This window comes from Microcaecilia unicolor, chromosome 3, assembly GCF_901765095.1.
Source record: "Microcaecilia unicolor chromosome 3, aMicUni1.1, whole genome shotgun sequence".
In the NCBI taxonomy this organism is placed as follows: domain Eukaryota; kingdom Metazoa; phylum Chordata; class Amphibia; order Gymnophiona; family Siphonopidae; genus Microcaecilia; species Microcaecilia unicolor.
This window is the reverse complement of record NC_044033.1, coordinates 258,151,578-258,176,819: the sequence shown is the minus strand read 5'-3', so window position 1 is coordinate 258,176,819 and position 25,242 is coordinate 258,151,578. Positions and strand designations below refer to the sequence as shown.

The 25,242-nt window shown below is 44.3% G+C and overlaps 1 protein-coding gene across 1 annotated transcript in view; it reads left to right on the top strand.

Moving 5' to 3' along the window:
* The window catches only part of SHPRH (SNF2 histone linker PHD RING helicase), a 331,612-nt gene that overhangs the window by 143,260 nt on the left and 163,110 nt on the right, over positions 1 to 25,242 (top strand). Inside the window, 1 exon segment of the mRNA XM_030194974.1 lies at positions 18,067 to 18,159. Coding sequence (XP_030050834.1) covers positions 18,067 to 18,159 — 93 coding nt within the window.

Genomic DNA, 25,242 nt, shown 5'->3' with positions numbered 1-25,242 from the left:
GGTAAAGGGGCACTCATTGAGGTCAAAACCATAGTGGAGAGACTAAATGAATTCTTTGCTTTAGTCTTCACCGAGGAAGATGTGAGGGAGATACTAGTGCCAGAAATGGTGTTCAGTGTAGATGTGTCAGAGAAATTGAAACAAATCTCTGTAAACCTGAAAGATGCAATGGTGCAGTTTGATAAATTAATGACTAGCAGATCTCCTGGACTGGATGGTATACATCCCAGTGTACTGATTAGAACAGAAAATGAACTTGCATGGTATTGTTAGTAATATGTAATTTATTTTTTAAATCATGCATGGTACGAGAAGATTGGAGGGCGGCCAGTATAATGCCAATTTTTATACAGTGTTCCAGAGGTGATCTGTAAAATTATAGACCAGTGAGCCTGATGTTTGTGCCAAGTATAATGGTAGAGACTATTATAAAGAAGAAAATTACTGAGAATATACATAGGCATGGGAACTATTGCTTTTTGTTTTTGAATGATCAGTAGATTATTTTTGGGTTCCTGTATTGATTGTATTTTCTATAAGCATGATTGATGGAGTGTATATATGAAAGATACTGATGAAAACAGCCTGACTTATAACTATTTGGTGTTGCGATATCCACATTTTTTAAATATGCATATATGTTTTGAGGAAATTATTTTTTAATGAAATACATTCTATTTTATTTTTATTTTTTAGTAAATTTAATCCAAAAATGTTGGATTACACATTTTTGTTGGTTTTAGTGAATACTTCTGAAAGGCATATAGCCTTTAACTCTCCCTACTTGATAGGCACTTATTCATAAGTATACACAGAGATTTTCTTCCCCTTTTTTGGCGCATTTTTTGGCATTCGAATAACGGTGATGTTGTTTGAATTCACACTGCAAGGCACTGATTCAAGAGCATGCGCAGAAGCTTCCTTTTTTCTGTTTTGGCGTGTTTTTTTAGCATTTAAATAATGGACAATTCAGGGACGCCCTTTTGTTTCTTCATTGAAGCTATTTCGACAGTCCGGTGTGATTTCCTGTTCAACTTCTGTAAGCTTTTTGACTTTTCAAAGCAATGTTACACAAAAATGTTTATATTTATATTATTTTTTATGTTTTTAGAGTTACCGCTGGATATAATCATTCACTCGCTTAGAAAACCTTTGTTTTTTTAAATAGTTCAAAACGTTATATCCCATCCCATCACAAATAGTTTAAAACCTTTTTTTAAATAGTTCAGAACGTTATATCCCATCACATATATTTATGTAGTTCTCTTTCAAATATTTTTCTCTTGATTGGTCCTTTTTTGACAAAGCCACGGAAAGCTAGCCAGTAAGAATTTTTAGACATTAGATTCTCCACAATCGTACACGCAGAAGAATATTACAGTTTATAAGGGGTTCATATGGAATAATGGCAAATGATGATCAAAAAGAAAATATTTCATAATGAGTTTACAAACACAATATTATATTTCGTGTTTACATTATGCAGGGTGTTCTGTGGTAAATATCATGACGTCAAAAGTTCTCTCATATTTGTTTAAGCGTTTTCACGATTAGAAAGGAATCATAATTAGAGTAAAGATGGATTTTCAGTGACAGCGCATTTCATAACCCCATAGTTTATCATTTTTAGAGGATCACCAAATTCCAGTCTCATGGCAGTGCACTATATATGAATCATCTCCAGGCTCATTTTTATAATCTTCAAGTTGATTTTTATAATTGTAGAGGGTTTGCACGTATTTTGGTAATCCATGTCTCCCAATTGGTTTCAAGATTGTTTTTATCATTTTTTATCATTTGTTGTCTTGTGTAATCATACTAGATGTTAATAATGAGTGAGTTTTCTTTTTCATTTATAGGATTATATTTATATCGTTTGTGTGTACTGATTTAATAAAGATACCTCTTATAATCAACTATACATCATAAGGTCAGTAGATATAGAGGGACATAATTGAAAGGGACGCCCAAGTTTTGCTGAGGACATCCTCGCAAAACGTCCCGGTGGAGGGGCGGGGAAACCCGTATTATTGAAACAAGATGGATCTTTCATTTCGATAATACGGTAGGGGATGCCCAAATCCTGAAATTTAGGTCATCCTTGGAGACGTTCGTCCCTAGACTTGGTTGTTTCTTATTATCGGCGATAATTGAAACCAAGGACTCCCATCTCAGAAACGACCAAATGCATGCCCTTTGGTTGTGGGAGGAGCCAGCATTCGTAGTACACTGGTCCCCCTAACATGCCAGAACACCAACCGGGCACCCTAGGGAGCACTGCAGTGGACTTCATAAATTGCTCCCAGGTACATAGCTCCCTTACCTTGTGTGCTGAGCCCCCCAAAACCCACTACCCACAACTGTACACCACTACCATAGCCCTTACGGGTGAAGGGGGCACCTAGATGTAGGTACAATGGGTTTTGGAGGGCTCACATTTACCACCACAAGTGTAACAGGTAGGGGAGATGGGCCTGTGTCCGCCTTCCTGAAGTGCACTGCACCCACTAAAACTGCTCCAGAGACCTGCATACTGCTGTGATGGACCTCAGTATGACATTTGAGGCTAGCATAGAGGCTGGCACAAAAGATTTTTAAAGATGTTTTTGAGGGTGAGAGGAGGATAGTGACCACTGAGGGAATAAGGGAGGTCATCCCCGATTCTCTTCGGTGGTCATCTGGCCAGTTCTGGCACCCTTTTGTGCCTTGGTCGTTAATAAACACAGGACCAGGTAAAGTCGTCCATGTGCTTGTCAGGGACGCCCTTTTTTTTTCCATTATGGGTTGAGGACGTCCATGTGTTAGGCATGCCCAAGTCCTGTCTTCGTTACGCCTCCGACATGTCCCCATGAAGTTTGGTTGTCCCTATGACAGAAAACAGTTGGGGACGCCCCAAATCTGCTTTCGATTATACCGATTTGGGCGACCCTATGAGAAGGACGCCCATCTTGTCATTTGTGTCAAAAGATGGGCGTCCTTTTCTTTCGAAAATGAGCCTGATAGTTTCTTACCTACACTACTTTGAAATACACTGCATAGATTTATTTATTTCTTTTTAATGTGCAACATTCATTTTTGGTTTATCCATATTTATACCATTTTGAAATGAGTTATATGGATTCAATTAATTTGTTTTAAGATATAATACTGTTTTTATATGTACATTTCTTATAGATACATTGTTTTTTTATATATATGTTTTAGGTTCGTATATACTTTTTATATTTTTATATGTTTACATTTTATATAATTGTTTTTTTCTTTACAATAATTTAGTATACATATGCCATATATACTCAGTTTACATAGATTTATTGATTATTCACGTGACATCTTTTTTATATATGTGTATTTTTACATATATGTATATAATTTTATATATTTCTCATGTAAACATAAAGGAATCCTGTTCAGAAGGAATGGATCCTCAGGAGCTAGCCGAGATTGGGTGGCAGAGCCTGTGGTGGGAGGCAGGGCTGGTGGGTGGGAGGCGGGGATAGTGCTGGGCAGACTTATACGGTCTGTGCTGGGGCTGGTGGTTGGGAGGCGGGGAAAATGCTGGGCAGACTTATACGGTCTGTGCCAGAGCTGGTGGTGGGAGGCGGGGCTGGTGGTTAGGAGGCGGGGATAGTGCTGGGCAGACTTGTATGGTCTGTGCCCTGAAGAGGACAGGTACAAATCAAGGTAGGGTATACACAAAATGTAGCACATATGAGTTTATCTTGTTGGGCAGACTGGATGGACCGTGCAGGTCTTTTTCTGCTGTCATCTACTATGTTACTATGTTATTTATGTTGATTATTATTTTTTATTGTATGTTTTGACAATTGTATATCTTATAGACTCCTGAGGAAGGTGCTTGGGCGCCAAAACACGGCTGCTGTGTTGAGTTGTTTCTGTTTTTCTTGCAATAAAGAGTGTATTTCCATTATCACGTCTCCTCCGGTGTTTGAGAAGAGCCTACTCTCCTACTTTTTGCTTCTGCATCCTTTGACGTAGTGAACTAGCGCACCCTCCACCTTTTGGGTGGTTTTCTTTGGCTTAGTGAGACATGGAGGGGCATAATCAAACGGCGCCGGCGAAAATCGATCACCGGCGATCTATTTTTGCGGCGCCGCAACAACTGGCCAGAACCGTATTATCAAAAAAGATGGCCGGCTAACTTTTGTTTCGATATACGGTTTGGGCCGGCCAAATGCCACAGATCGCCGGGTTTGAGATGGCCGACTTTGTTTTTCAGCGATAATGGAAACTGGAACCAGCCATCTCAAACCCAGCCAAATCCAAGGCATTTGGCCGTGGGAGGGGCCAGCATTCGTAGTGCACTGGCACTTCTGGATGTTTAGATCTTGCTGATCAGTTATGTTATGACTTGTTCAGGAGTGCTGTATTTTGTGATACTGTTTTGAGAAATGTTCAAGAAAGACTTCATACAAATGAAAAAAGTCCCTGCCGTACATTTTCCTTGATGGCCGTCCCTGACGTGCACTTCCCTTAATAGCCGTCTTTCTCTCCAAAAGTGCACTTCTCTTAATGGCCGTCTTTCTCCCTGAACAGGAGTGTGGTAGCCGTGTTAGTCCACTCTTAAGGTTATCAATAGAAATCAAACAAAATAAAACATGGAAAAGAAAATAAGATGATACCTTTTTATTGGACGTAACTTAATATATTTCTTGATTAGCTTTCGAAGGTTGCCCTTCTTCGTCAGATCGGAAATAAGCAAATGTGCTAGCTGACAGTGTATATAAGTGAAAACATTCAAGCATTACTATGACAGTCTGACAGGGTGGGAGGATGGGGCTGGGCTGTATGTCTCTGTTGATCACCCCACCCCTCACCTATCCACACCCATCCTGTTAGAATATCAATGATATGCTTTGATGTCCCCATGCAATCCCTGAACAGGGAAATCAAAAGTTTTTGCACACTGCTTTTTTTGTAGTAACAGTGGGATTTCAACCAGCCACCTCTGTATTACAAGACCAGTGATGTAACCACTTGGCCACAGCTCCACTTACTTGGGTGTCCCTCCCTTTTGATTATACCCCTCCAGGTCTCTCTCAGCCACTCATAGACTGCTTAACGCACTGTGATTGGCTGAGAGAGACCTGAAGGGGTATAATCAAAAGGGAGGGACAGCCAAGTAAGTGGAGCTGTGGCCAAGTGGTTACATCATGGCTCTTGTAATGCAGAGGTGGCTGGTTCAAATACCACTGTTACTACTAAAAAAACTGTGAGCAAAAACTGTTTTGATTTCCCTGTTTGGGGGAGAAAGCCGGCCATTAAGAGAAGTGCACTTTCGGAGAGAAAGACGGCCATCAAGAGAAAGACAGCTATTAAGGGAAGTGCACGTCAGGGACGGCCATCAAGGGAAAATGAACGGCAGGGACTTCTTTAATTTGTATGAAGTCTTTCTTGAACATTTCTCAAAACAGTATCACAAAATACAGCACTCCAGAACAAGTAAGTCATAACATAACTGATCAGCAAGATCCTTTTTTTTTTTTTTTACGAGCTGGCCGACTGGCTTCCCCTCCTAGGAAGGAAATGTTTTAAAGTTTGTTTTTTTTGGGGTGGGAGGGGGTTGGTGACCACTGGAGGAGTATGAGGAGGTCACCCCCGATTCCTTCCGGTGGTCATCTGGTCAGTTTGGGCATCTTTTGAGACTTGGTCGTGAAAATAAATAGACCAAGTAAAACCGGCCAAATGCTCATCATCGCCGGTTTTCTTTTTCCATTATCAGCTGAAGCTGGCCATCTCGTAAGCACGCCCACATCCCGCCTTCACTACCCTGCCGACACGCCCCCTTGAAGTTTAGCCGCCTCCGCGACGGAATGCCGGCGAGTGTGTCCAAAAATCGGCTTTCGATTATACCGATTTGGCCGGTTTAGGAGATGGCTGGCCATCTCCCGATTTGTGTCGGAAAATCGCCGGCGATCTCTTTCGAAAATAAGCCTGAAAGCCAACATGGATTTAGTCAAAGGAAATTTTGCCCTTGCCAATCTACTACTTTACTTTGAAGGGGTGTATAAAACATATAGGTAAAGGTGAGCCGGTTAATATTGTGTGTCTGGATTTTCAAAAGGCATGTGACAAAGTACCTCATGAGGAAGGTCATGGGATAGGAGATAGTGTCCTATTGTGGATTAAGAACTGGTTGAAAGATAGAAAACAGAGAGTAGGATTAAATGGGTCAGTATTCTCTGTACAGAAGGGTGGATAGTGGAGTTCCCCAGGGTCTGTGCTGGTACTGCTGCCTTTAATATATTTATAAATGATCTGGAGATGGAAATACCTAGTGAGGTAATTGCATTTGCTGATGACATAATTATTCAAAGTTGTTAAATCACAAGAGGATTGTGAAAAACTGCAAGAGGACCTTACGAGACTCGGAGATTGAGCATCCAGATGGCAGATGATGTTTAATGTGATCAAGTACAAAATGATGCAAGGTTCCACATTGAGTCAGCACCCAGGAAAAGGATCTAGGTGTCATTGTTGATACGTTGAAACCCTCTTCTCAGTGTGCAGCGGCAGCTAAAAGAATAAATAGAATGTTAGGATTATTAAGAAAGATACAGAGAAAGGCGATGAAAATGATAAAGGGGATGGTACGACTTCCCTGTAAGGAAAGCTAAAGAGGTCAGGGCTCTTCAGCTTGGAGAAGAGACTGCTGAGGGGAATATTATAGAGATTATTATTAAGATGGACTTGGGAAAATCCACTGCTTATTTCTAGGATAAGCAACATAAAATCTGTTTTATTCTTTGGGATCTTGCCAGGTACTTGTGACCTGGATTGGCCACTGTTGGAAACAGGATACTGGGCTTGATAGACAAACCAAAAAAGTACAAGAAGCCTTCAAGAGTAGGGGCGTCAGCTCAGTATTTTATTGATCAGACAGGCGAAACCATCTGTGCCAGGGGTCTAAATATGAAATATTAAAAACATACATAAGCCTATTATCACAAAATCAGAAATTAAAATGTTAAAAGAACATAAAAGTAGGGATACCTATGAACTAATATCAAAATATATAATACAAATATCCATGCATAAAAAGTGAATAATAAATATGTAAATAGAATCAATAAAAGACAGATATGAAGGGCATAAAAAATGAATTATACTAAGGATGGATGTACCTATAGGGCCAGATTTCTATATATGGTGCCTAAAATTAACATGTGGTAGGCAATCATGCGCCTAAAATTAACACACAGTATGCAATCACGCCTAAGCATATTTTAAATACCGAGTGTAAATCTACATGCGCTATTTAGAATACACTTAGATGTAGTTCATTCGACTGAATCTAGTGCATCCATTTCTGCCAACAAAAAGCTGGTGTAAATCCTGGCACATAGATTTACGCGCACTAGCCCATATTTATAACAGCATGTGTAGATTTTGGGACGCCCTAACCATGCCGCTTCTTGCCTGTGCGCATTAGAATTTAGGCACAGTACATTATAGAATACGCTTAGCATGTATGCGCCTAAATTAGTGCTTGTTATTGCTTGTTAAGAGCTGTTAACAACACTTAACACTTTGTTAGATCAATTAATGTATGCGCATAGTTATAAAATATGCCTGGATTTACGCGCGGAAGCAGGCGTGCTATATAGAATCCAGGGGATAATGGATAAAAACAAATGGAATCTGCATGTAGCCCATACCTGACAATGGGCACAAAATCCAATTGTGTTAAACAGTTAATGGACAGTGCCAAATCTGATTATAAACGGAACAAATGAGAATTGAAGGTGTATGTACAGATGAGGAAAAAATCCTAAAGAGGACATAAAAATGCTTCAGAGCTAACTTGTTTATATTACATGGAGTAACTGAAGGAAGTGAAAATGTAAATGAAGTGGTTGCATCTGTAGAAAAAATGTTGTATGTGTGCCGCACAGCAAAAACATAGTATGTGTGCTGAAAAACAGAAATGGTTAGTGTGTTACAGAGGGAGAGTGAAACATAAGAAACAGGTAATACCGATAAATATGGAGACCTTAACTAGATCAAACTAACGGGCTTTGCATGCAATACACAATTGTGAAATGAAATAAATAAAAGTGTTCTTAAATAGCTCTGCAATGAAAATGCACTTTGTATTTGAATTCAGAACTGTGAAATGAAATAAAGTGTTATTAAATAGCGCTCCCATAAAAACGCTATAAACAGATGTGACAAAGGTAAAGCATCAGTGTGAATACAAAGGGTAAAGCGGAGTTGAAAAATGGCAGCTCATAACCTCAAGTCACAAAAAGGACGCCAACAAACAGCACGGGTGCTGAAAAGAAAGAGGATGGCGGATAAAGATGGATTATTACACAAATATCAACACAGTTAAAATGAAATATATAACTAAAAGTAAAGTCAAACAAATTACTGCACACTCTCTGCTATAGTGCTGCAGAATATCGCTATGTAAAAGTGAAACCAATGATGCTGAAGGAGATTAAGAAACTGTGTGTGTCTGATGCCAGTTTTAAAAAACAAGGGTATTAAAAAAAGTGGGGGAAATAAAACATGAGTGTGAAAGATACAAGAATACAGATTCCACTTTACAATGTACTGCTCTGATTTGTCTTTTCTGTAGCGGATATGATTTGGAGAGCAATTATGAAAATAAGCTAGATTCAGAAAACTGTTTTTTAAAAAACCCTTTGAATGGAAAAAATCAACACATAACTGAAATGATATAACTATCATAATCCATTAAAATGTAAAACAGAGAATATATAAAAATATGTAATGGTATCTACATGATAAAATATACATCGTACAGAGTGGCTAAATAATTAAATAACAAACTCATGAGCATACTGTCTAATAATCATTGGCTTGACAATGAAAAAGGTAGCCCAAAATGGGAGGTAAAAATATATATGTAAAATAAATGTGAGTGTGAATATGAATGTATAAAAAGAATGTCAGTGTAAGAATGTAAACAATTTCCTTAAAAAAGGCCTTACAGAAAAACAGTGAGATCAAGTTGAGTCCAGCTGGAGCGACTGTATCAAACTTACATATATGACTTTGTTCTTCTACAGCAGGATCTATTCTGAATCACCACCATGCCAGGTTTTTTTTTAATGTGTCTGAAGAGAAAATCCTGAGTAATTTGTAGAGTGCCCTAAAGAGTTCCAATGTTGTACTAACGGAGCCTCTTAGTTGCATCTTTTAATATTGCTTTTATGTTCAATAATTCTGTTTTTAACTTAGCGGTAATAGCGGGATATATATATATATATATAAAAAGTGTAGTGTAGTTTTTCCTATGTACATCAGAGATCAAGGACACATAACATATATGACATTTTGTGTGCAGCAGTCAGAATTATGTCTTAGTTCATAAATCCTTCCAGTGCATGGATGTTTGAATTCCATTCAGGATAATGAACAAACAGAACATTTTCCAGACCTTTGCTCTGTGCCAATATAGCAACACTTATGTTCTTAACTCTTATGTAGCAGTGGCGTAGCCAGACTGCCAATTTTGGATGGGCCTGAACCCAAAGTGGGTGGGCACAAAATTTTCTCTCTACCCTCCTCCCCCAGCAAAATTTAGTCACACTAATCAGATGCATTTGTCACACAGGGTAAAGTGCTGCTTTTCAGTGCATCAGATTTCAGAAAATGTATTTAATAGCCTAACACCCTTTTCAGTGAGCTTTCAGAGGCCAAAACCTCCTGCCTCAGGTCAGTATAATGCTGTTACGGTATCCTCGCCTGACCTAAGGAAGGAAGTATTGGTCTCTGAAACTTCATTAACATAGGTACCATATTACTTTATCCTAAATTTAAAATAAAATTATTTTCTTTACCTTTCTTGTATGGCCATTTACTTTTTCTCATTGTGTCGTTCCCAGTCTCTAGATTCTGCTTTCCTTCGTATTCGCTTAACTCTTCTGCCAGGTTTTCCTGGCCATTTGTCATTTTCTCTCCTTTTTCTTTGCTTTCTTCAATATTTTTCTGCCTCTCTCTCTCTCTGTCCTGATTTAATTCATTCTTACTATCCATTCTTTAATTTCCTTCATCTACTTATGGCTTTTCATCTTTTCTCACCCTTGTTCTCCCCATGCCCCTTCCTCTTATTCTCCAGTCTTTCACTACTCCCCTTTTCCATTCAGCAGCTCTCCTCTTTCTCTCCCCATCCTTCCAGTCTCCCCCCTCTTTCTTTCTGCATCCTTCTGTCCAGTGTCACCTCTTTCTCCCTACCCTTCCATCCAGCGTCTTCCCTCTTTCTCTCCCCATCCTTCCATCCATCTACCCTCTCTCCTGATCCTTCCATCTAATGTCTCTCTCTCCCTCTTTCTAACCAGTGTCTCTGTATCTCTGTACCCTTTTCTGTACAGTGTCCCTTCTCTCTCCACATCCTTCCAGTCTCTCCCCTTTCTCTCTGCTTCCTTTCATCCATCTCCCCTCTTTCTCTCCCCATCCTTCCATCCAGAGTCTCTCTCCCCATCCATCTGTTTTCCCTCTTTCTCTCCCCATCCTTCCATCTGTTTTCCCTCTTTCTCTGCCATCCTTCCATCTGTTTTCCCTTTCTCCCCATCCTTCCATGTTTTCCCTCATTCTCTGCCATCCTTCCATCTGTTTTCCCTCTTTTCTCCCCATCCTTCCATCTGTTTTCCCTCTTTCTCCCCATCCTTCCATGTTTTCCCTCTTTCTCCCCATCCTTCCATGTTTTCCCTCATTCTCTGCCATCCTTCCATGTTTTCCCTCATTCTCTGCCATTCTTCCATCTGTTTTCCCTCTTTCTCCCCATCCTTCCATCTGTTTTCCCTCTTTCTCCCTATCCTTCCATGTTTTCCTTCTTTCTCCCCATCCTTCCATGTTTTCCCTCTTTCTCCCCATCCTTCCATGTTTTCCCTCTTTCTCTGCCACCCTTCCATCTGTTTTCCCTCTTTTCTCTTTTCCTTGAGGCCCGCCCTGCATGCCAGCGCCAGCCCCAGCTCCCATTGCCGGCCATTGCTGCTTTTCCTGTTGAGCAGCAGGGCCGGCGCTACAAAAAGAAGCGCTAACGCTAAGGACAAAAAATGTAAAAAAAAAAAAAAAGCACGGCACCGGCAGGCACTGTCTAGGCAGCCTTGAGGCATTGGCTGCTGGCTCGCAGGCTCCTCCCGTCTCTTACGTCACTGCCCTGCCGGTGCCGTGCTTTTTTTTTTTTTTTTTTACATTTTTGTCCTTAGCGTTAGCGCTTCGTCTTTTTGTAGCGCCGGCCCTGCTGCTCAACAGGAAAAGCAGCAGTGGCCGGCAATGGGAGCTGGGGCTGGCGCTGGGCGGGCCTTGGCTGAAATTGGGTGGGTCTGGGCCCACCCAGGCCCACCCGTAGCTACGCCCCTGTTATGTAGGACCATGTTCACAAAGCCATACTGCTGCACATTTTCCCTATATTTTTGGGGTAGTCACTTCATATTCCCCAGTTACAGATATTTACGCTTTAGCAACAAATCCGGTGTTGCCCCGCCAATAATTTTTTCCCATTAGCCATAAAGATGAAACAGCTTACATTGCAGCCCCGCACTGCCTTAGTGTTTTCTGACCTGTTACTGATATGTGACCGTACTGTATTCCTTACCACCTTACTCTCTTCTCTCCCTCTGTCTCCCCCCACCACTGCCTTGCCCTTCAAGTGTCTGTTTGTTTATTACTAGATTGAAGTGTCTTTGTATAATGCTGTTAGCCTTTTTGAACTAATGTAAGCCACATTGAGCCTGCCCATGGGCGGGAAAGTATGGGATATAAATGCCATAAATAAATATCTTGAATATCAGAAGAGTTATCACATTCTTTCTGCAGAAGACTCAAGTGCTTCCCTCCAAGGACCAAGTTTAAGTGAGCAAAAAATGTTTTGGGTTTTTTTGTAAGCAAAGGACTGAGTTGATGTGAGCAAAAATTTTCCATTACATTACCCTGTGAGCAGTGCTTACAAATATGCAGATAGACACACACACCTGCACTCGCAGGGAGGTTGGAAATAATTTCATGAGCCATTCCCTACTTGTTTGCCTCTAGTTTAACTATAGTTTATAACTACTGTGAAATTTACTCAGCTACTGGATATTTAGCACAGCTTATGAGCACCACTAAAAAAAAAAAGTGTGTTTGGGGGGGGGGGGGGGGCAATATTGGCACTTTTGAACACAACAAGGAAGGGCCCCTTCACTGTCTACCAGCTGCCTGGCCAGAACAATATTTCAGTATTCTGGAAATATATGCAAGTACTTTTAACACTTGGCTGTCAGTCAGCCCTAGTTCTTCAGTCTAGCATCTTCTTGTTAGCTATACTATCAGTGGTGTTCAGCGGCACCCTAACAGAAGTCCTGCAGTTACTGACAACCAAAAAATGATTTACCTATCATTGTTTTTGGTAGGTTGCCAAATGGCCATTAGTTTTCAGCTGTGCTAGCCTTTAAGTTCCTGTTGACTTATGTATTAGCTGTACTTGCTGATTAGAGCAGCAGGCTGAGAACCAGGGAAGCCAGGATTCAAATCCCACTGCCGCTCCTTGAATTCTTGGGCATGTCATATAACTCTCCATTGCCCATGGGTCAAAACTTAAATTGTTAGCTCTCCAGGGAAAGGAAAAAACCAACTGTACCTGAATGTAACTTGCCTTTGAGAAAGGTATGAGCTAAATCCAAAATCCAGTAAGGTATACCATGAAGTAATACAAAACACTACAAATCTCACACAGGACCTACAGAGCAATTCTACCATATTATAAGAGCAGTAACTTTCACAGGTCACACAAGAGCCTTCCTAAGAAAAGGCAGCATGGTAAATATTTCAATGGGAACTAGAATATCAATACATCTATTATTGAAAAACTAAACAAGCCAGATTAGTACTGATCGATCATGGACAGTCAGTGTTAACAGAAAACACATGCAAATCACAGATATGCCCTCACCTAGTATAGAATAAGTAACCACAAATTAAAAATACATAGTAACATAGTAGAAGACGGCAGAAAAGACCTGCACGGTCCATCCAGTCTGCCCAACAAGATAAACTCATATGTGCTACTTTTGTGTATACCCTACCTTGATTTGTACCTGTCCTCTTCAGGGCACAGACTATACAAGTCTGCCCAGCACTATCCCCGCCTCCCACCACCAGCTCTGGCACAGACCGTATAAGTCTGCCCAGCATTTTCCCCGCCTCCCAACCACCATCCCCAGCACAGACCGTATAAGTCTGCCCAGCACTATCCCCGCCTCCCACCCACCAGCCCTGCCTCCCACCACTGGCTCTGCCACCCAATCTCGGCTAAGCTCCTGAGGATCCATTCCTTCTGAACAGGATTCCTTTATGTTTACATGAGAAATATATAAAAATTATATACATATATGTAAAAATACACATATATAAAAAAGATGTCACATGTGAATAATCAATAAATCTATGTAAACTGAGTATATATGGCATATGTATAATAAATTATTGTAAAGAAAAAAACAATTATATAAAATGTAAACATATAAAAATATAAAAAGTATATACGAACCTAAAACATATATATAAAAAAACAATAGCAATGTGTAGACAAAAATTAAACTGAACTCCCCAAGAAGCCAGACTGTACATAGTGCAACACCAGAGAAAGAGAAACAGTGATGCAGATGTAAATTTCAAAATCTGACGTATTACAATCACTACATTGCAAATTAACAAATACTCTTAAAACAAAAAATGGAAAATATAATGATAACATTTTATTGGACTAACTTAATATATTTTTCAGTTAGCTTTCGGAGGTCAAAACCTGATGTTACAGTTTCCTGTCCTGACCTGAGGAAGGAGATTTTGATTTCTGAAAGTTAGTCAAAATGTATTGAAATTGGTCCAATAAAAAGATGTCACCTTATTTCAATTTTTTATTTATATGTAACCTTTATTAACATGGCTACCACATTACTTATCCTAAACTGAAAATAAAATTCCTTTTTTCTGCCTTTGGTGTCTAGCATTTACTTTTTCTAATTGTGTTGTTCCCAGTCTCTGGTTTCCGATTTCCTCGTGTTCTCTTAACTGTCTTGCCAGGATTTCTTGTCCATTTGTCATTTTTCTCTCTTCTCCTTTTCCCTTAGCTTTCTCCGATTTATTTTTTGCCTCTCTGTCCAGATTTGGTTCTTTCTTACAATCCAGTCTTCAGTTTCCCTCTTTATACTGTGTCGACCTATAGCTTTCCATCTGCTTCTCTCAACCTAGCTCTCCTATTCTACTTCCTCTTATTCCCCAGTCTCTCACTAACTCTATCCTCTCTTTTTCTTTCTTCCCCTTTCCATCCAGCATCTGCCCTCTTTCTCTTCCTTCTCCCATAAATATATTCTTCCTCTCTCTGCCTATTCTCCACCCCTCCCCCCTGCCACTGCCTCCTCAGGCCAGCAGCATCAGTTGGTAAAACAGTATAACCCCACTGCTGGGCTGCAGCCCCCATGCACATGCTGATGGCTCTGCCCCGGAACAGGAACGTGATGTTTGAGGTGGTGGCACCAGCAAATGCATGCGTGGAGACTGTGGTCTCACAATGGGTTTATATTATTTTGCTGCTGGCCTGGAGAAGTAGCAGCAGGAGGGATAAATAATAATGGTGCATGGCTAAGCAGGGATCTGTACTGGTACCAGTGCTATTAAACATATTTATAATTGATCTGGAAAACGTAACGAGTGAGGTGATTAATTTGCAGATGACACAGAAAACTATTCAAAGTTGTCAAAACACATACAGATTGTGAAATTGCAGGAAGACCTTAGGAAACTGGAAGACTGGGTATCCAAATGGCAGATGAAATTGAATATGTACAAATGTAAAGTGATGCATATTGGGAAGAATAATCCAAACCATAGTTACCTGATGCTAGGGTCCACCTTAGGAGTCAGCACTCAAGAAAAAGATCTATGTGTCATTGTTGACAATTTTCTGAAATCTGCTCAGAGTGCAGTGGCTGCCAAAAAAGCAAACAAGATGCTAGGAATTATTAGGGAAGGGATGCAAAATAAGACCAAGAATATTATAATGCCTCTGTATCGCTCCATGGTGCAACCTCACCTTGAGTATTGCATTCAGTTCTGGTCGCCGTATCTTAAAAAGATATAGTGGAATTAGAAAAGGTTCAAAGAAGAGAGATCAAAATGATAAAGGAGATGGAACTCATCCCATATAAGGAAAGGCTAGAGAGGTTTAGGGGTCTTCAGCTCGGAAAAGAGACGACTGAGGGGGGATATGATTGAGGTCTGTAAAATCCTTAGTGGTGTGGAGTGGGTAGAAGTGAATCGATTTTTCACACTTTCAAAAAGCACAAAGACCAGGGGACACTCGAAATTACATGGACATACTTTTAAAACAGGAAGGAAACAGTGGTTAGCGTATCTGGGTTTAAAAAAGGTTTGGACAAGTTCCTGGAGGAAAAGTCCAGAGTCTGTTATTGAGATGGACATGGGGGAAGCCACTGCTTGCCCTTGGATTGGTAGCATGGAGTGGTGCTACTAATTGGGTTTCTGCCAGGAAATTGGCCGCTGTTGGAAGCAGGATACTGGGCTAGATGGACCATTGTTCTGACCCAGTATGGCTATTCTTATGTTATACAAAAAACTCAGGACTTGATTTCAGCAAAATCCACATGAATAATCAAATTACAAGCTGAATCTTCATACACTATATGTGTACTTCTATCTTTGTATAAAGTGATATCTTTTTTTAATTTAATTTTAATTATTTTTATTTTATTTTCAAAAAATGGAGAAAAAAGACCTCATCGGCCCCTGCATGACGATATTTTTATTCAATTTTACAATCGATACAATCGTCTGCTTGTTCTGGGGCTCCGTTATAATCCTCGGTCTTAAAAAACTCCACCTCCCTTTTTAATACCAACAAAAGTGTTCAATTTCAATGTTCAAATATTATAATCGTGATTGTTCTCAACAATTCCTACTCTAATGTTACTTAGCTTTCTACTTTTATTCTTATGTTATACACATCTTACAGGGAACATTGCTTAGAAGGTCAACCCCTTTTTGTTTCTGTGGACCCAAATACTTGACAATGCTTTTACAGAATTCACCATTTGAAGTTATCAAAGTGGACTTCCATTAAACCCGGGTTATTAATTACTAGTTTTCATTGTATAAAATGGATCTGTGCTAAAATAGCATGAATTTGTGCTAAAATAACCTGTCTTAACATTAGTCCATGTTAATAACTCCCCCCCCCCCCCCCCCCCCCCCCCCCGCCATTTGTTTCTGTTACACACAAGTATTTTTTGCTTTAGCTGGTGATTGTTGCTAATCCAAGGTCTGCCTCCTTTGAGGAAATTTGTAAAGCTGCAGTGTGTGGAGTTGAGTTCATTACATTATTATCTGGGCACAGCTTCCAGTCAGGATAGTAGGATTAAACCATTATCTACCATGGCCTTTTTTAGGAACAGAGTCCAACTCATTCTCTTCCCGTATTTATGATTTCAGGTTGTCTTCCTTGTTAATTTTCTTTTTAAAAACAATTTTTGAAAAAGGTCTTTAATGACTGGTGGGTTTGCTCCTTTTATGTTGAAGACAACCCTCAGCAAAGGAGTCCCATTTGTGTAACATGGAGAATCTGCTTTTCTTCAGGAAAGGTAAGCTTCTTATATGTAACAGGTATTCTCTGGAGCACTACTTATCATTCTTTATGTAGCTGTGCCCACTGAAAGCATGCAACTCCTCCAGGCCAATGATGTTCTGCCCCCATATTTGTGGTGGCAGGGTATATTGTGATGTATATTTAATAAGAGTATTGTATTTAATTGCGTTGTTTATATAATAGCACTGTGTACTGGGGTCCCACAACCCCCCCCCCCCCCCCTTACAGTTTGTAGTTTTGATTGACTCCTTGTGAACTTTCCCTATTGGCTGTCAGCTGTGAGCTAGGGCCAGCCTTCTTTCTTTGCCCCACAGGCTGGGTGTGAGAATCTCAGTCTGTGCCTTGCATGCCATGTACTAACAGCTGTTCTGAGAGCTGACCTTTCTTAGTTCCACTGTGGTTCCTTCAAGGTTTTTTCCTTCTCTTTTTTTTCCCCTTCTCTTTCTCTCCTTCTCTTTCTCATCTCTCTCTCCTTTTCCCTTTGTTTCTCCCTGTTTGAATTTACAGCTTTGCCTCTCAGCAGTGCTGAAATCTGGCCTCTCCTTGCCTTTGGGGTGACTGGGTTCGGACTCCATGTTGCCATAGGCAAAGTTCTTACAGACAGCTGAATTGTAGATTGGATTCTCTTTATGCATAGGGAGAATTGCAGTAAAGTGTATTTGCCTAAGAATTGAAAGTCTAGTGGTAAAGTTTTCTAGTCAGGGAGGAGAAGATGTAACTGACTGAGGTCATACTGGTCAGCAACACTGGACAGTAGCACTGGGCACTGACCTGGACAGTAACAGATGTGTTTACAGAAGGCCCGCCCAGGTTGCAACCCCAGATGCATGTTTCATGGTCCCAATTTGGGGTTGCAACCCACAGTTTGGGACTATGACTAGATTGCATAGAGCACCGTCTGTCCTCTGCCCAAGGGGAGCCTTTTTTTTTCTTTTATATAAGTTTATGTGTTTGTTCTTTATACTTATGGCTGTATTTTTGGCCCTGTTTAGAACATTCTGCCACCCATCACATCTAAGCCTATGCAGTAAAGACTTTACAAATATTATAATTACAACAAAATGTCTAGTCTGCTATAAACCACAATTGGATCATTGTGGACTACCATGTAAATAAGAACTAGGCCATTACTAGGAAAGTACAATAACATACACAATCTGCCAGAACAAACTAATCCATCATAGATACATTCAATACATTAATTAATTTAAATATGTAGAAAAGAAATAAGCTTTTATCAGCTTATGAAACTTCAAATAAGATGGTCAACCTTGACTCCAAAGAGAGTTCCAACTTTGCTTTGTCTTTAGTAGCAATTCTTGGAAATTTTGTTCTGATTGACTTCACAGTCACACTGCTTTAACTGTTGACTAGGAGACTTCAGAGTATGAGTACACTTGTTAGATTAATGACTTCTGCTTTCTCTACAGAGACTTCATTCCATGCACAACCTGGTAGAACTTCTATCAGCAAAGCATCCAGGGATTCCTCCTACTTTGCGTGATGACAGACTTAAAGAGGAGGTAATTGTTTATTAAAAGTGGTACTCAACATCATAAAATGCCTTTTAGCTACAGTATTGTTAACATACCTTATCAAAGTATTTTGAGAACAAAATAGATAGAAGCTGGAGTGACTAAAAAATGGGTTTGGTCCAGCACATGATACTGAAATGCTGTCTAGCATTGTTAGGCTTCAGCAAGGCTTACATTCTGGGTCGAGATATATTCCTTTTTTAGATATCTCTGCTGATTTTGGCACCCATTAATCTTGACATCTTGTTATGCCTGAAAACTCTCTAAAATACAATTTAAACTACCCCAGTACATTAGAAATGCTCAAAGTGAAAAAGCATGATAACAGAATGTCATGATTAATGGTTGTCAAAATCGGCAGACATATCTAAAAAAATAATAATAATAATAATGTTTATATATATTTTGACCCACCTTTTCCAGTCTTGAATTAATTTAGGTTTATTTATCCCTTACTAAAGTTGTATGGACCAGCCACCTCCTAATAGGTAGAATAAATAAACCAAAGCTACGTTAGAATGAGAAATGCGATTGTTTATTATTCACTAATTACTCACCAAGTACAGATAACAGATTGGATTTTCTCATTGAGAGTACAGAACTGCTTATACAAAGTATTGGCTGTATCTGACCTCCGTCTCCAGTTTCCTGGTACAATCACTTTTATACAGGTAATTTCAATAACATATGATAATGTTGTGGTTACATGTAATTGGCTTTCTCCGAGGACAAGCAGGCTGCTTGTTCTCACGACTGGGTGACGTCCGCGGCAGCCCCCACCAACCGGAAAAAAAGCTTCGCGGGACGGTCGGCACGCAGGGCACGCCCACCGCGCATGCGCGGCCGTCTTCCCGCCCTATGCGCGACCGCTCCCGCCAGTTCCTTTTTTTCCGCGTCTGGAGAGAGTCGTGCCTCGCCGCTCTCTCTGATTCAGCCGCCGGATTTTCGATCGCGTTTACGCGGATCGTGCTTTTTCTTTGTTTAACTTTGTTTAGTTACCGTCCGGTTTCTTTTAAAAAAAAAAAAAGAAACCCTGCGCGTGTGGAGCACGCGCTCCCTTTTTCCCTCGCTTCCAGCGGGGACGCCGCGTTGCGGCCTAGTCGCCGCACGGTCGTTTTCCTTTTCGTGGTGTGATTTCAGCCACCATTGACGACTTTGACTTCGCCGACGCGATTTTTCCGTCGATGTCCTCAAGGGTCCCGAGTGGATTTAAAAAGTGTGGTCGCTGCGGCCGGCCGATCTCGCAGACCGACACCCACGCTTGGTGCCTCCAGTGCCTCGGGCCGGAGCACAATATCAAGTCGTGTTCCCTGTGTCTCGGTCTCCGGAAACGGACTCAGGTTGCGAGGCAAGTTCTGCGGGACCGTCTTTTTGGAACTTGCGCCGGCCCCCTCGACGTCGACCTCGACGGCATCGGTTATCGACGCCCGGTCCTTCGGTACCCGGTATCGATGCCCGAGGACATCGGCACCGATGGCATCGACCCCACGAGAACAGGTCCCGTCGGCCCGCCGGTCCGCTGGCGAGGGTAGAGGTGAGCGGCCGCGTGGGCAGTCGGCCCCGGTCACTCCCTCAGCCCGTGGCCCTCGGGACCGAACCCTGTCTGACCCGGCTCCTCGGGACCGAGGGGGATCGTCCTCCTCCTCCTCCATACCTCCCGGCACCGGTGACGCGCATCGGAAGAAAGACAAGAAGCGTCGTCACCGGTCGCCCTCGGTGCATCCGGACATCGGAGAGGAGGCGGCGCCGAAGCGTCATCGTCGAGAGGAGAGGTCCCCGTCGGTCGTGGGGCGGTACCGACGCGTCAGGGTTCCGGCACCTCGGTGCCGTCTCCTGGCCCCCATCAGCTTCTGGCACCGACACCCCTACCGGCCCCACCGCCTTTCCCGGCAGCGGGCCTGGACGAGTGCCTCAGAGCCATCCTTCCGGGGATCCTGGAAGGGCTGATGCGCCAGGCTGTGCCGGCGCCGGGGGTGCTTGCGCCCTCGGCGCCGATGTCTGTGGCGCCGGTGAGCTCTAGCCCGGCGCCGGGGCCGTCGACACCGCCGCCGCTTGCGGCGCCGGTCTCGACCGCCACGCAGGTGGAGTCCCCGTCGATGGAGGGAGCTCCGTCCCCGCCGGCGCGGGAGTCCACCGCTCGACGACACCGAGACCTCGGTGCCTCGACGTCGAGCCGGGCCCGGTTCAGGACTCAGCTACATGAGCTTATGTCCGATACCGAGGATGAGGACTCGTGGGGGGAAGAGGAGGACCCTAGATATTTCTCCTCAGAGGAGTCTACGGGCCTTCCCTCGGACCCCATGCCTTCACCGGAGAGGAAGCTCTCACCCCCCGAGAGCCTCTCCTTTGCCTCCTTTGTGCGGGATATGTCTATCAGCATTCCCTTCCCCGTGGTCTCTGTGGAAGGGCCGAGATGCTCGAGGTCCTCGACTATCCATCGCCACCTAGAGAGTCCTCCACGGTGCCGCTGCACAATGTCCTCAAGGAGACACTGCTTCGGAACTGGGTGCGACCGTTAACTAACCCCACCATTCCCAGAAAGCAGAGTCCCAATACAGGATCCACTCCGACCCAGAGTTAATGCGGCCCCAATTGCCCCATGACTCGGCGGTCGTGGATTCTGCTCTCAAGAGGGCACGGAGTTCGAGGGATACCGCCTCGGCGCCCCCGGGGCGGGAGTCTCGCACTCTGGACTCGTTTGGGAGGAAGGCCTACCAATCCTCCATGCTCGTGACCCGCATCCAGTCATACCTGCTCTATATGAGCATTCACATGCGGACCTATGTGCAACAACTGGCGGACCTGGTCGAGGAAGCTCCCGCCGGAGCAGTCCAGGCCTTATCAGGAGGTGGTCAGGCAGCTGAAGGCGTGCAGAAAGTTCCTGTCCAGGGGTATCTACGACACCTGTGACGTGGCATCTCGTGCTGCGGCCCAAGGTATAGTGATGCGCAGGCTCTCATGGCTGCGTGCCTCTGACCTGGACAACCGCACCCAGCAGAGACTGGCCGACGTCCCTTGCCGGGGGATAACATTTTCGGTGAGAAGGTCGAGCAGATGGTGGACCAACTGCATCAGCGGGAAACCGCCCTCGACAAGCTCTCCCACCGGGCGCCTTCAGCATCCACCTCCACAGGTGGACGTTTTTTCCCGGGCCCGGCAGGCTGCACCCTATTCTTTTGCAAAGCGTAGGTACAACCAGCCGGCCCGAAGGCCTCGTCAGGCACAGGGACAGCCCCAGCAGCGCTCGTTCTCGTCAACAGCGTGCGCCTAAGCAGCCCCCTGCGCCTCCACAGCAAAAGCCGGGGACGGGCTTTTGACTGGATCCACGGGAACATAGCCGCCCTACAAGTGTCCGTACCGGACGATTTGCCAGTCGGAGGGAGGTTAAAAATTTTTCACCAAAGGTGGCCTCTCATAACCTCCGACCAGTGGGTTCTCCAAATAGTGCGGTGCGGATACGCCCTGAATTTGGCCTCCCTGCCACCAAATTGTCCTCCGGGAGCTCAGTCTTTCAGCTCCCATCACAAGCAGGTACTTGCAGAGGAACTCTCCGCCCTTCTCAGCGCCAATGCGGTCGAGCCCGTACCACCCGGGCAGGAAGGGCTGGGATTCTATTCCAGGTACTTCCTTGTGGAAAAGAAAACAGGGGGGATGCGTCCCATCCTAGACCTGAGAGGCCTGAACAAATTCCTGGTCAAAGAAAAGTTCAGGATGCTTTCCTTGGGCACCCTTCTGCCAATGATTCAGAAAAACGATTGGCTATGTTCCCTGGATTTAAAGGACGCATACACTCACATCCCGATACTGCCAGCTCACAGACAGTATCTCAGATTCCGCCTGGGCGCACGGCATTTTCAGTATTGTGTGCTGCCCTTTGGGCTCGCCTCTGCCCCACGAGTGTTTACAAAGTGCCTCGTGGTGGTAGCGGCCTACCTACGCAAGCTGGGAGTGCACGTGTTCCCATATCTCGACGATTGGCTGGTCAAGAACACCTCGGAGGCGGGAGCCCTCCGGTCTATGCAGTGCACTACTCGACTTCTGGAGCTGCTGGGGTTTGTGATAATTACCCAAAGTCCCAATCTCCAGCCAACGCAGTCTCTGGAATTCATAGGAGCTCTGCTGAATACCCAGACGGCTCAGGCCTACCTTCCCGAAGCGAGGGCCACCAATCTCCTGGCCCTGGCTTCGCAGACCAGAGCGTCTCAGCAGGTCACAGCTCGGCAGATGTTGAGACTTCTGGGTCATATGGCCTCCACAGTCCATGTGACTCCCATGGCTCGTCTTCACATGAGATCTGCTCAATGGACCCTAGCTTCTCAGTGGTTTCAGGCCACCGGGAATCTAGAAGATGTCATCCGCCTCTCCACCAGTTGCCGCACTTCACTGCTCTGGTGGACCATCCGGACCAATTTGACCCTGGGACGTCCATTCCAAATTCCGCAGCCCACGGAAAGTGCTGACGACGGATGCATCTCGCCTGGGGTGGGGAGCTCATGTCGATGGGCTTCACACCCAGGGTCTGTGGTCCCTCCAGGAAAAGGATCTGCAGATCAACCTCCTGGAGCTCCGAGCGATCTGGAACGCACTGAAGGCTTTCAGAGATCGGCTGTCCTGCCAAATTATCCAAATTCGGACAGACAATCAGGTTGCAATGTTTTACGTCAACAAGCAGGGGGGCACCGGATCTCGCCCCCTGTGTCAGGAAGCCGTCGGGATGTGGCGTTGGGCGTGCCGGTTCGGCATGCTCCTCCAAGCCACGTACCTGGCCGGCGTAAACAACAGTCTGGCCGACAGACTGAGCAGAGTCATGCAACCGCAACGAGTGGTCGCTCCATGCCAGAGTGGTACGCAAGATCTTCCGAGAGTGGGGCAACCCCTCGGTGGACCTTTTCGCCTCTCAGACCAACCACAAGCTGCCTCTGTTCTGTTCCAGACTTCAGGCACACGGCAGGCTAGCGTCGGATGCCTTTCTCCTCCATTGGGGGGACCGGCCTCCTGTATGCTATCCTCCCATACCTTTGGTGGGGAAGACCTTACTGAAGCTCAAGCAAGACCGCGGCACCATGATTCTGATAGCGCCCTTTTGGCCCCGTCAGATCTGGTTCCCTCTTCTTCTGGAGTTGTCCTCCGAGGAACCGTGGAGATTGGAGTGTTTTCCGACCCTCATCTCGCAGAACGACGGAGCGTTGCTGCACCCCAACCTTCAGTCCCTGGCTCTCACGGCCTGGATGTTGAGGGCGTAGACTTCACTGCGTTGGGTCTTTCTGAGGGTGTCTCCCGTGTCTTGCTTGCCTCTAGGAAGGATTCCACTAAAAAGAGTTACTTTTTCAAGTGGAGGAGGTTTGTCGTTTGGTGTGAGAGCAAGGCCCTAGAACCTCGTTCTTGCCCTGCACAGAACCTGCTTGAGTACCTTCTGCACTTATCAGAGTCTGGCCTCAAGACCAACTCAGTAAGGAATCACCTTAGTGCGATTAGTGCTTACCATTATCGTGTGGAAGGTAAAGCCATCTCTGGAGAGCCTTTAGTCGTTTGATTCATGAGAGGCTTGCTTTTGTCAAAGCCCCCTATCAAGCCTCCTACAGTGTCATGGGATCTCAACGTCGTCCTCACCCAGCTGATGAAACCTCCTTTTGAGCCACTGAATACCTGCCATCTGAAGTACTTGACCTGGAAGGTCATTTTCTTGGTGGCAGTTACTTCAGCTCGTAGGGTCAGTGAGCTTCAAGCCCTAGTAGCTCATGCTCCATATACCAAATTTCATCACAACAGAGTAGTGCTCCGCACCCACCCAAAGTTCCTGCCGAAGGTGGTGTCGGGAGTTCCATCTTAACCAGTCAATTGTCTTGCCAACATTCTTCCCCAGGCCGCATACCCGCCCTGCTGAACGTCAGTTGCACACATTGGACTGCAAGAGAGCATGGCCTTCTACTTGGAGCGGACACAGCCCCACAGACAGTCCGCCCAATTGTTTATTTCTTTTGACCCTAACAGGCTAGGGGTCGCTGTCGGGAAACGCACCATCTCCAATTGGCTAGCAGATTGCATTTCCTTCACTTACGCCCAGGCTGGGCTGGCTCTGAGGGTCATGTCACGGCTCATAGTGTTAGAGCCATGGCAGCGTCAGTGGCCCACTTGAAGTCAGCCACTATTGAAGAGATCTGCAAGGCTGCGACGTGGTCATCTGTCCACACATTCACATCTCATTACTGCCTCCAGCAGGATACCCGACGCGACAGTCGGTTCGGGCAGTCGGTGCTGCAGAATCTATTTGGGGTGTAAATCCAACTCCACCCTCCAGGACCCGAATTTATTCTGGTCAGGCTGCACTCTCAGTTAGTTGTTCTTCGTAGGTCAATTTCTGTTGTACCCTCGCCGTTGCGAGGTTCAATTGACCTGGGTTCTTGTTTTGAGTGAGCCTGAGAGCTAGGGATACCCCAGTCGTGAGAACAAGCAGCCTGCTTGTCCTCGGAGAAAGTGAATGATACATACCTGTAGCAGGTGTTCTCCGAGGACAGCAGGCTGATTGTTCTCACCTACCCTCCCTCCTCCCCTTTGGAGTTGTGTGTTTCATCTTTTGCTAGTCATTCAACTGGCGGGAGCGGTCGCGCACGGGCGGGAAGACGGCCGCGCATGCGCGGTGGGCGTGCCCTGCGTGCCGACCGTCCCGCGAAGCTTTTTTCCGGTTGGTGGGGCTGCCGCGGACGTCACCCAGTCGTGAGAACAATCAGCCTGCTGTCCTCGGAGAACACCTGCTACAGGTATGTATCATTCACTATATGTTAATTGGTCACATTTGAAAGGTTGTATGTTGATTAATTAGTTACACATAATTGGCTGTATGACAATAAAGTGGCTAACATTTCTTGTAAGCCCTGTCATCTACCCGAGAAACCACATTGTTCTTTTTTCCTCTTGAACATCTGCCATCTATCACATTACTAAACCCCTGTGGTCAGCTATTTTCTTGCACCTCCACTCTTCATCATATGGCTTGTGACACTGTGGTCAGCTATTTTCTTGCACCTCCACTTGTGACATTGTGTCTCAACAGATCATGAGTTCATGTCACCC